Below are 12,178 nucleotides of genomic sequence, written 5' to 3'. Positions count from 1 at the left end.
CTGGGGCTTTTGAGAAGTATGTGAAAAGGATTATGCCAGCTTAATTGAGTTCTTTGGAGGTGTGGAAAGCATAGTCAGGTTGACCTTACCCTGCTAATCCTTCTTTAAAAATAAATTAAAGCAGTTGTTGTCAGCATGAAATGTTGAGTTACTTCTGGGGGCTTAGACTTAATATTCTATCTCGCCCTGTAATAAAGTTAATTGTGCACTTTGAAGAGCACAAAAATAGTGAAAGCTTACCAAAATCCTCGATGAAGCTTAACTGTAGAACATCCAGAAGCAGCTGTAAGTTTTCCGGTAGGTGTCATAACTAGCTTATTATGGGACTTACGATGAAAAATAATTGGAGAATCATGTTAAATTCAGCCTAATGAAAAGCCATAGTCTGTGCTATATAGTATTACTTAAGATTTACTATGTGTTATGGTAAAGGCATGTGGTCATGTGAGCTTTGATTGTAGCCTTTGTCATTTCCAGATTAATATCTTAATTCAGTTCTGTTTGCCTCTAAAGCAAGCTTATGGGAGAGCTTTCATGGTATAGTCAGTTGTTAAATGTGAAATCAATCTCGTACTCTATTCTAATGTTAAATTTTAATATATTGGTGTGTAATAGATGTAAAAAAGGCATTTTCATTTTCTTTTTTTCTCTTTTTCTCCAAATGTTACCAGGTTTGCAAAAGGAAATATACCAAAAGCAATAGTGAAACACAGTCTGTACAGAGGGAGATGAAAGGTTATGTATAACGGAGACGGCAATAGCACATAATTGCAAAGTCAGATAAACATGTCATTTTTTTAATTGTTCCCCAGACTTGCTTGTAATTAATTGCATTCTTTGCCTAAGGCTTGTTGAGTTGAAGACAGGTAAGTTAGCAGGTAATGCTCTAGCCTTTCACTTCATCCTTGCAAGGGAGCAAGTTAATCTTTCCTAATTCCAGTAAAAGCCATTATATGCACAGCTGTTAAGTGTATTTTGTCAGGACTGGAAATTTCTTCTGAGGAGATAATTTACTAGGAGCAAACAAACATGATTCATCAATTACTTTTTCTGGACAGAAACTTCTTCTCAAAGAAAGAAAAAATCATTAAGTCAGTGTAGCAGCAGAGTTTGTATTTTTAATGTCCTAACTTGGATGTGTGCTTACGTGCTTCCATAATGTTAAAAATGAGAAACTGAGACTAGCATCTTTTCCAGTAATAAAAAAGGAGAAGCAATGCAAGCCAGAACTCACATTAATGACAGGTTTGAGGAAAAAAAACTATAGCGTTTGTACATCTAGTACTCCATCACCTGATAGGAGAGGGGTCCTAGGAGATGAACACAAAGTAGCCTTGAGAAGAACACTGAAAAGTCAAGAATCTAGGGGAACTGCTTTAAAAGGGCAAAAAAGTAAATATAGTTTAGACCACAGGACTTCAAGTGTACGTTCGCCCTTCAGTGATTAGACATATAAAAAGAAAATGGTAATTTTAGGGTTAGATGTCTACTGAGGGTATTCTACAGCAGTTAGGAATAACATGATATAATTCAGGTATCTTTTTGCATGGATGCTAAATAACACATTGATTTTTCTTAATGATCACAATGCAATTAAAAGGGGCTTACTTTTTCCCCAGCGGAAATTCTTGAATTGGCTGGAAATGCAGCAAGGGACAACAAGAAGGGTCGAGTCACTCCTAGACACATCCTGTTGGCTGTAGCAAATGATGAAGAATTAAATCAGGTAAGAAAAAACTCCACTGTGTGAGGGCCAGGATTTCCTTTAGGGCTTTTAAAATTGTCTTTCCATATAGCTGAATTGTAACTCAAGACCTCTGCTTATTGAGTAGCCCACCAGGAAACAGCTCATTCACTCACTAGCACACTACCTGTGTAACTAACTACAGCACTCGGCTTAATTATGTATTTCAGGACTCTTAAAATGTGTAAAAATGCGATGGAGATGTAATACGACATTTGCTCGCACTATTACAACCACTTTTGTTAGAGTGGGACATTGTCATAGACTCCATAAAGACATGGAGAAAATCTTGTAGATGCTTTTTTTTGTTTTTGTTTTCCCCCTTAAGCAGCTTAGGACTCGGTGGGACCTATCCTGTTCCCATTGAAGTCTGTCATTGTGACCACAGAATTAAGAGCTCTGGAACTCTTGCAAGGCTGTGTCCTTTGCAGATTTCAAGATGCCTTTAACTTAGCCAAAAAATATTTGGGCATTATTATTACTACAGTGTTGTGGTGTCAGCCAGAGGCACTGGCTAGGATTAATGTCCCTTTGTGTGAGGTGCTGTAAAAACACATCTGAAAAGATACTTTTTCCAAACCTGTGTATCATGATGGAGCAGGAAAAAAAAATATCCCCAAACCAGCCTCCTTCTGGCTTTGTCTGAAATTTGATAATACTTTCCATTCATCATCCCTTTGTAAGCTTGGAGCCTCACTGAGTTGTGGTTGGGGAGCAGTAAACACGAATCAGAAGGTGGGAGTACCGGAGGGACTTTGATGTCACCATTTGTATCCTCCCAAATAGTGAATTAGTCCCAGTTAGATGTATAAAAAATAGGTTAAAGTGGTTTTAAATACAGAACATGATATATTTCACCTCTGCTTTTAAAGGCTTGAATGAACTGCACACTTTTGAATATTGATCTGCTTTTCTTCAACTACATAAAGATTTTTTTGAAGAAAGACTTCCAGGTATAGAGATTTGTATAAATGTTACCCTCCATTTGAAGTTTCTTTTTCTAAGAAAAAAAATTTCTGTTTTAAAAAATGCCCTTTCAAGAAAATTCAGCAATTGGGACATACATTGTGTTCTCCACGGCGTGGTACCCATTGCAGTCCTGTACCATGGACTCTGGGGTCCCATCCCTCACGCAGGCTGCCCTGCAAAGCTCTCATGTCTGTGGCTGGGGCTGTCCTCTTTTCTAGTAGCTGGGTAACAGTCTTCATTGCATGGCTTCACAGAAACAGATCTTGTGTGAGCCCAAGAGATATTGACAGTAGCAAGCATATATGCAAGAAGAATACATATTCCCTTTATAGCTAAAGTTTAGTACATGATCAGCTTCATTTCATACATTTCATGTCTCTCTTCTTCAAGGATAATGTGTTGAGAAACATACAAGAACCAGTTAAAACTCAAGGCAATGTACAAAGGTTGCAGTAAATGCCATTTTCTATTTATTGGTGAGTAAATGCTGAAATCTGTCATTTACAACTTTTATTTTTTTATTAGCTATTGAAAGGGGTCACCATAGCCAGTGGTGGAGTGTTACCCAATATTCACCCAGAGCTGTTGGCAAAGAAGCGGGGATCAAAAGGAAAACTGGAAGCCATCATCACTCCACCTCCAGCAAAGAAGGCAAAGTCTCCATCACAGAAAAAAACTGTATCAAAGAAAACAGGTGGCAAGAAAGGGGCAAGGAAATCCAAGGTAGAGTAATGTGTTTATTTTAAACCCAAACAAGCTTGCTAGTAGTAGGTGTAGGGAGCATCACGTAGGGTAGACTTTCTGTTCCATGTGTTGTTAACAATAGTGATTTCAGTAGCAGTGTAAGCAAATGCTGAAGGAGGAGTGCTGCCCTCTCCCTAGTGCGGCTGGAAGCCTGAAAACCCTCAGAAGTAGCGCAGGTCTGCAGGACAGGCAGGCAAGCCGTAAATACTCTGTTCTTTGTACGAAACAGTCGTTAGGCGGGCACAGGCTGGAGGCACCAAGAGGCAGAAGAGGGTGTATGGGGCTACACTAGTTACGCCTTACTGGTGAGCAAACGAGACCTTACGTAGCAACTGTAGGGGTAGCTTTGCTGTGACTGCGCAGGTGCCTGCATTGGGCTGGGCAGAGTAAACTTGCTTGGACTTTGTTCAAGTATTGATATTTGTCTGCAAGAAACAGGGAATCTGGGTATTTTTTTCAAAAATGAAGTCACACTAAAGCAGCATTTTGCAATTGTAAATATTGAAGAAAAACAACAGCCTGAGTCACTTGCGTTGTAATAATGTCCTCAGCCGTTAGCATGTCAGAGTCCTGTTTTCAAGTGTTGTATTTTTCTGTTGTTTGTTGGGTTTTTTAATGGGTTTTGTTTTGTTCCAGCTTAGTATAAGATTCCTCTGAGTTAGCTGATTTGATGAAATCCAAGGAGTGTGAAATACTCCTTCTGAAGTAGGATGCAATTCTGCTAGATCAAGTAGCTGAGTCTCTTGCAGCATCAGAGAAATTGTATTGTGGCTACACAGAATTTCTTTGGCTGAGCTGAAGACCCACAAATGTCCCCCTCTGTTATTAGTATCTTATAGATGAGACTCTTCCATGTTTAGACTTGTTTTTTTTAATTCCTAGTAATTAATTAAACTCATTCAGAACAGAGTGTGGAGGTAAGGGGAAGAACAAGAGGACCAAAATGTGATTTTTCTTAGGCTAGGAAACTAAGAATAGCATCTCCTTTTAAGCTAAGGAGAACATTCCTTCATTCATTTTTTAGTTTCAGTTTGTAGGAGTAGGGAATCTTTCTAATGTGAGCCTGTGTAACCAAGGATCTTTGTGGTTTGTGGGGGTTTGGGGTTTTTTTTTTTTGCAAAACAACTACAGTCAAGCAATAGGTTATGAAAGTAGGAAGAAAAGTACATGCATTTCACATGAAATGGACAATGCATATGAAAAGTTGCCTTCTGGGTCAAACAAAGCTTCTGTATTCATCCTGTATGTCTCTGTTATTGTTTACTTGGTCACTCTTCTGATTGTTTCACTTTTTTGTTTTTCGAACTGTTGAATTTTGTTTCCTCTCTTAGAAGACCTAGTAGCTGACATTTCAAGTGCAGTGCTTCTAATAACCATGCACTAATAATTTCCCTAAATCTGGAATTTTTTTCCCCTACTTGATTACAAAAGCAGGAAGTCTGTTGTGGGGTTCTGTTTTTCTTCCACACAATAAACTGTATTGTCTGCTTGCTATATTGGTATTTGACTAACAGTAAACTCCTGGGGAATTGAAATAGGACCCATGAAAATCTAATTTTCAAAACACTTGTGTAAAGTAAAGCATGGTTACAGCTTCTAGAAGCACCAATGTACTCTTGCATCAAAGTCATTTTAGTTGCTCAGCCACAGATTTAGTTTATATACTTTGGAAAGGGACAACAGGAGAACAGTGGCTTGCTTCATATTCCAGGTGTGCTTTTTTAGCTTCAGCATAGGTATTGCTGAGGCACCAAATATTTTATATGAAATCATAAGTAGTAATGTTATTGAAAATGCAAAGTGATTTTTGGCACCAGTTGAGTTTATAACCACAGCAGTCAATTCACTGTCTTCATGAAGCATCCTTTTCAAAATGTTCCTGATTCTCATTTTTATTCAGTAAATCAATTCATTCCTGAAACCTATCCTTTTACTTCAGTAATACAGTTAAAAAAAAAAAGGAATGGCGATTGAGGGGAACTCCTTCTCCCCCTACAGTTTTACTGGAGATAAAGGAAGGCGATCATGTTAAACAAGACAGAGAAAATTGTTCAGCCCATTTCCTACTACTAGGCAGGTAGAAAGTAGATGTATTGTTCTGACACTGGCTCTAAGGATGGCCAGACTTCAAAGCAGTATTTCTAAAAATGAGTTTGTGAAATATGGGAGCACCTGCCTTCAAAGAGACAAAATATGAAGTCTGACGAGTCACTTTTTGCCTTAGACTGAATGTCTACCCACACATATGAATAGGTACATTATCTTTTTGCGCACAAGCCATTAGAAAGCTGTGAAAGTTTGGGGTTGTTTGTATTTTTGCCTGCAACGTTTAAGACAGCTGTCATCTGAATTGTGCACTGTCGTAGGCAGGAAAAGGCTTATGTAGCTATGCAGACGTTGAGGTCATTTTTCCTATTGATTCCTTCAGCTGTAATCAGTCACTTTAGTTGGACTAAAGGATAAAATCCAAACGCCAGTGCTTGTACTGGCATTTTCTTGCCTGGTAAGTATTTATGGCATGTCATATATCTTCGTGTTATTAAACGGTGGCTTTCTCTCAGCCTTGAGTTAACTAACTAACTATGTTTTCGGAAGAAGAAGCAGGGAGAAGTGAGCAAATCAGCCAGTGCTGACAGTACAACAGAGGGAACTCCTGCAGATGGTTTCACAGTCCTGTCCACCAAAAGTCTGTTTCTTGGCCAGAAGGTATGCTCCTGCATTTTTATAAATTAATACCTATTTTTTCAGTGCTGCTTAGGGAATACCCCCTCCCACCACCCCCCTTTCCCCAAAACATCTAGGTACAATGGACATTTCCCCACTGAGCGCTTGAGGAGGTGTATGATACTAGTTTTTGAACAAAGAAATTCTCTGAAAACAACTTCTAGAACATTTTAAAAATACATAAATGAGTCTTCATATGGCTACATAATTAAATACTCAAATAGAAGGAAAGCCTGTGTGCTTGTAATCTATCTCGCCTTATTCATAAACAGCATAATTGTTACAGCTAAGCTTCTGCCAAAGATGAGATTATTCTAAGAATAAAATGTCTTTTTCCAATGGGCAGCCCGCTTCATTGCTGATGTAAATGATTTACAGGTTTTTACCAAAACCTATTTTAGACATTTGTTCATAATAGTGGTTTTATGTTTTGTTCTGCTTTGTTACTTACAAAAGTTAATGCTGTGTAATCATGAATGATGCTTTTCTGAAGAGCTAGAAGTCAACGATCCTTTTTTCCCTGTGAATATGCTTTGGGACATGGGGTGGTTTAATACCAATACGTATCGGCTTAAAGAGAGGATCCACTTAAAGAGACAATTCATTAAAGTAATTTGGTCTTTTATCTTGAAACCTGCCTTTAGTTCATGATACAAAGTTTTGTTAAGTAAAACTGCATCTTTCTTCTATCATTCAGTAATCAGATCATTGCGTTATAAGTCATAAAAGATGAGCCATTGTCCATTGTGGAATGTATCTCCTCTGACTCATTTTTATTTCATACTGAGGTTGTTCTCCATTTATCCTTCCACAGTTTGTTTGCTAAGTTTAACATGCATGAGAGTAACGTTATTTTTTGCAAGACTTCTGATTTTCCACATTTAATTTTACAGCTAGAGCTAGATTGTTGGTTTGGTAGGTTTTTTTGTTATTTGACTTCTACTAGGGGGGTGGTTTTGAACATATTTTTAAAAACATTTTGATGACTAAACTAGAACCCAAAATTTATAAACTACATCGCTGTTTCAAGAAAGCAAGTAATGTCAGACTTTCGGACCTGATTTTGAACTCCTTTTAGTTACCGTAGGACACCTGTAGTAAGACCTAGTGTTGTGTTCCAACAAGGCTGACCCAGCAAATCAATGAGGCTTTGCTGTTGGGCTCAGTGGAAGAGAATCACGAACCCCAGGACTGCTTTAAGCTGTGGTGAGCAAAGCCCGTGTCTGTTGTAGAGCTTTCCAGCGAGTACCTTGTACTGGCAAGTGGACTTTCTGGCTTTCTCATTCACTTGGAGTGCAGCCCCCTGAAAAATTTACTGGTACGACATGTCCATCCCCATACTGGTTCATTGTCCATTAGCCCTGCACATGAGAGGGGCCAGGTGTTAAGCTTTTATTTGTAACACAGTACACGTAATTAAAAGAAAAATGAAAGGATGAATGAAAATCTGTTTGTCTCCTGTGAGGGAACACTCCAAATGAAACCGATTATTTTCTGAGGGGTAGAGAATGCATAGGTGCTGTAGAAATATGTCTAGCACAGATTATACTTTGCTTTTGATTCCCTGTGAGAAACTGCCTTTAGAGGCAGTAAATGGTTAGTGCAAAAATCTAAGAAAAGTAGGCTATATCTAACAAATATAAGAATTTTCTGTGTCCTATTATGTGTGAGTTAAAAATAAAATTCTTGCCTTGTTTGAGCTGATAAATAATATATTAATGTCTTTGTTCTGATTTACCCCCAAAATAGCACTTTTAGACCGACCTAAATTATTTTAAGCATTCATGTTAAGACTGAAAATGTGGAAAGCTTAAAATGCAAAAAAACATTTGCACTGTAGTGATCAAAGAGATTTTATTTAGCATAAAACCAACAAAAAAAATGTATTATGCTGGCTTATTCCTAGAAATATTTTGAGATCATTTCCCAGAAATTATTTTCAAAACATGCATTTTCAGAATTATCAAAATAATTTTTATTTTCTTGTGATAAAAAAGGCAAAGATAAAGCTTTCAGTCATGGAATCGGTGGGAGTTGAATGTGTCCTCCCTCCTAAACTTGAGGTGTGTTTTGCATAGGCCAGGAGGCTCCTGGGGGTGACAGGATGTCTGCTGCTACGTGCAGGTTTAGCAGACTACGATCTGATTGATGGTGGTGGTTGTTAATTATTTAAGTGACACATGGAAGTCTCAAATAATTGCTGTTTATTTTTGAAATTTACAAATTAAATACAACAATTATCTATAAAAACTCTAGCGACTTTGAATCAGTTAAATGCATCTGCATAGCCATTTCTACATGCAATTGCTGTTTAAAAAGATAATACTGATTTTTAAAATACTTATCTAAGTTTAAGTCCGATGCTTAACAGAAAAAAATCTGTTTCGTTGTAGTTGTCTTAATTTAGTGCCACATGGTGTTCACAAACATAATGAACTGAGAATTTTCTTCAGTAGCGATTCTGGACAGTAGTGTTGCAGTTGGATTCCTTCAACTCGTGCATGTTGCTTTTTTCCAAAGCGCGTGAGGGCAGAAAGTGTTTGCCGGTTTGGAGGAGGACCTTTCTTCTGTTCAGCATAGCCTCGCTCTCCTTAAACAGCATTTTGAGGGAAGGAAAAATCTGCTAGTCTCTTGGGTAGGGAGGACAGTGTGTTTAGGTGGTTCGGCTGGAGGCCTGAAAACCATGACTCCTGGCTTCTGGTTTTGGCTGGTTCAGATAAATCACCTCTTCTTTCTCTGTTGCCTTCCCCATTTGCAAAATGGAGATAGTTACACTCTTCGCACGGATGGTAGGAAAGCTTAATGTGTTAAAACATGTTGAGCTTTTCCATTTGAAAAGCAAAAATATTCATATTAATCGCAGTTATTTGCTTTTTCTTGAATTTGTACATGCAGATTTTCAGTATACTTTCACATTCTGTGTGTTCTTAATACACTACAGTGCAAACACAGGAACCTGAAACCGAAAAACCCAAACAAACAATCGGTATCTTTTGAACCTTCTGTGACATCCTTGAACACCTTTACAGCACGTCTCTTCGGTCTGCAAAACCACTATCTGCTAGATCAGGAAGTAATTTACTAGATGCAGGGGAGGAAGAAAATAATCCTGTTCTTAGTATCGTGTCATTCATAAGTGTTTAATGGGAAAAATCTTTTTCTTGGCTCCATGTTTGCAGAAGGGAAAGGGAAGGGTTTTATTTGCAAGAACAGCTCTTCATCCTTCTAACATCCCCAGATTTAATTACTAAAAACACCAACGAGAATGTTGCAAACCTGGGTATTGTTCCATTTTTAAAAAGTACTGTTATTGCATTAAATCTTTAGGTAACTGCTGACATGCAGCTAGAAATTCTTAGAGGTCAGGAAATGGCAAAGAACCCTTCAGTTATACATGTAGAAGTGTATTAGTGCTACGCTAATTAAGTATTAAAATCTAGTTAATATGTAAATGATTGCACATCCTACAAGTGACATCCCAATGGAAACGTGGTATTCTGCACATTAACTAGTTTGTTTTTCCTGAGACAATTCTGGAGTAGATAGAGGCAGAGTTGTAAGACCTCAAGCCTAAGCGTTAGGATTTGGACTTTCAGAGAGACCTCAGCTTGTTGTCTGCAACAAGCGTCTTCAGTTTTCTGTATGAAACTCATACCAGAAAAAGTTCCAAGACTTTAAAGGTAATTTTGTCTGAAATAAGAAATGCAAGGCTTGGCTCGGAAAATACTCATGGATGTGCTAAGTGCCATCTGCATTTTCTCTAACTAACATTTAATTGAAATGTTACCTAAAGTTATGTCCATTCTTTGTTGCACATGTATATGCAAGTTGTGCCTATTTATTTTTTTTTAAGTGGCCCTTTAGGGGATCACTTCTTCTGTCTGATACATACTTCATACTATTGGGTGGCAAAACTGAGCAATTACTCATTGGAGGATTTAATTCTGTGGGAAAACGTCTGATTTTTTTTTTTAAATTGTTTTTGGCAATCAGATAGCTAACAGTGCACTGAACAGTAAATGCAAAATTTAGCAAAGTAATACTTAGCTGCCGACATATGCTATCAGTGATGGGCAGCTTTTTAAGCATTTTGTTGTTGCTGTTAAATTGAAACTTCGATTACCAGCTGGTTGCTGTGCAAATCCCATATATGAGTAGGCGCAGAGAGAGATTAAAGGTCTGAAACCAAACTGCAGCCAATAGGTCTGGGGCAAAAACTTGTAGAACAGAGAATTAGGGATCAAAGAGTCACCTATAAAATGAACAAAATATGCTTAGGAACATACTAAAATCTCCACAAAACAGTCTTTTGGTGTGTGCATGTGTTTTGTTGTTTTTTTTTTTATTTCAAAATTCATAAAGTTTCTTTAACATTTTGGTTTGGTTTGATTTGACATTTTTTTTTTTTTAAACAGCAGTTGCTTGTAGTCAAACTCAAGACTCAAACTCAAGTATGAATAACTCGCCACGTGTGAAGTATTAAAGGATTCTAAGCTATTTGGAAAGCAAGCTTTCTTAGATTTTATTACAAATTCCTGAACAGACCTGTACTTAAAACAGGGCTGAATTACACTCATTTTTAGCCAAAATCACCCTATTTTGAAGGAACATAGTTTACTCAAGCAACATATGCAAATTATACGAAATTGCAGGCTTCTAAAAAGAGAAAGAAGGTCAATTCATATAATCACATGAATGAAATGGAAGTAATTTTTTCCTAAAACTTAAATATATGGATGTTGGCCTCCTTAAATGACCCATTCACTTGTATTGGTTACATGAATTGGCTCATATTCCCTATTAATAAACTCACATACACAAGGAGAAGATTTGAAGAGTAAAGTTTACAGAACGTGGATTTACAAACCAAGAGGCAAAATTAAGTTATTGGTGAGATTAATTGCCATGCCTGAATGTGTATGTTATGCTTCATAGGTTGAACCCAGCGGGCTTTGGATTCGAAGGAAAGCCTGGCTTAACTGCAGCTGGCTTCAGGACTTGCATAAATGAATGAGAACTTTCTCTTTCATAGTCGCTTTCCATATTGCCTAATCAGCTACTGAAACGATCGTTTTAAATGCATGTTGTAGATATAAGCGTAATTTACGATGTAGATAATGTCTTTCCCCATATGAAAGAGTCTGGAAAATTTTTTGCACTTTGAAGTGTTTTAAGTGTTGGCGGTAGTAAACTTGGTGCACGCGAAATCGGACCTCCCAACATCGGCTACGAAGCAGCGTTACAACCCCCTGGTTATAAGCTTCCTCACATACCTGTCAGCGTGCTGCGGTTTCGACTTTTGCCAAGTTTGGCATTCGCATCCAATTGCCTCAAATTACGGAGCTGTTTCTGTGGTGTGGGTCACCTACTACGACGAGACACCCGAACTGTCAGTAGTAAGCAAACTGTGCTATCCCTTTACACCTCTAAGCACTTGCAAAAAACCAGCCTCACTAGTATGGCATGGCAGGATCAGTTTGTTACCATTGCTGGTCTTTTCATTGACTTCTCATTTTATACGCTAGTTTGTAAGTCTTGCTCAAAATGTGTTGCTAGAAGTTGAAATCTGCACTTCCTCATATTCATTAATCCTTTTTATTCTTTTAAGAGCACGTAGTGCGGATGTGAGGTTAATCTCTAGATATCTGTGCTAAGTTCCTCACCTTACCGTATGCCCGTGAGAAACCCTTCTGATTGTGTAATCATTCAGACAGCAATTGAGAAGCATGCTTTAAATACACGGGTGTTAATGAGAGGAGTTAATGGGCATTACTGGGTGGGGTTAACATCTCTATTTTCGTAAATGACAAAAGGAAGTAAAGCAAATAAAAACTAGAAGCAATAAGCACGTAATAGCGCCTGCTTACAGCACTTCACCAGCCGTTCACAAAGGCAGCGGGACTGTGCAAATGAAAACTGAAGTGCCTGCAATACAGAATACGGTGACCACTAATAAGGACGGAGAAGGAAACGTGTCCTCTTGTTAGGATGGAGGAA

At 38.0% G+C, this 12,178-nt stretch overlaps 1 protein-coding gene across 5 annotated transcripts in view; it reads left to right on the top strand.

Moving 5' to 3' along the window:
- Positions 1-12,178, top strand: part of MACROH2A1 (macroH2A.1 histone) — a 47,483-nt gene that overhangs the window by 20,539 nt on the left and 14,766 nt on the right. For 3 of the 5 annotated variants that reach the window (XM_076350298.1, XM_076350296.1, XM_076350302.1), the window contains 3 exons: positions 1,620-1,726; positions 3,239-3,436; positions 6,053-6,163. In XM_076350298.1, the coding sequence (XP_076206413.1) occupies positions 1,620-1,726; positions 3,239-3,436; positions 6,053-6,163 (416 nt within the window). The remainder of the gene's footprint in view (positions 1-1,619; positions 1,727-3,238; positions 3,437-6,052; positions 6,164-12,178) is intronic. The other 2 variants (XM_076350301.1, XM_076350297.1) reach the window with 1 other exon arrangement.

This window comes from Aptenodytes patagonicus, chromosome 12, assembly GCF_965638725.1.
Source record: "Aptenodytes patagonicus chromosome 12, bAptPat1.pri.cur, whole genome shotgun sequence".
Lineage (NCBI taxonomy): Eukaryota > Metazoa > Chordata > Aves > Sphenisciformes > Spheniscidae > Aptenodytes > Aptenodytes patagonicus.
Note: the sequence above shows the minus strand (reverse complement) of the source record. Positions and strands in the feature narration are given on the sequence as shown.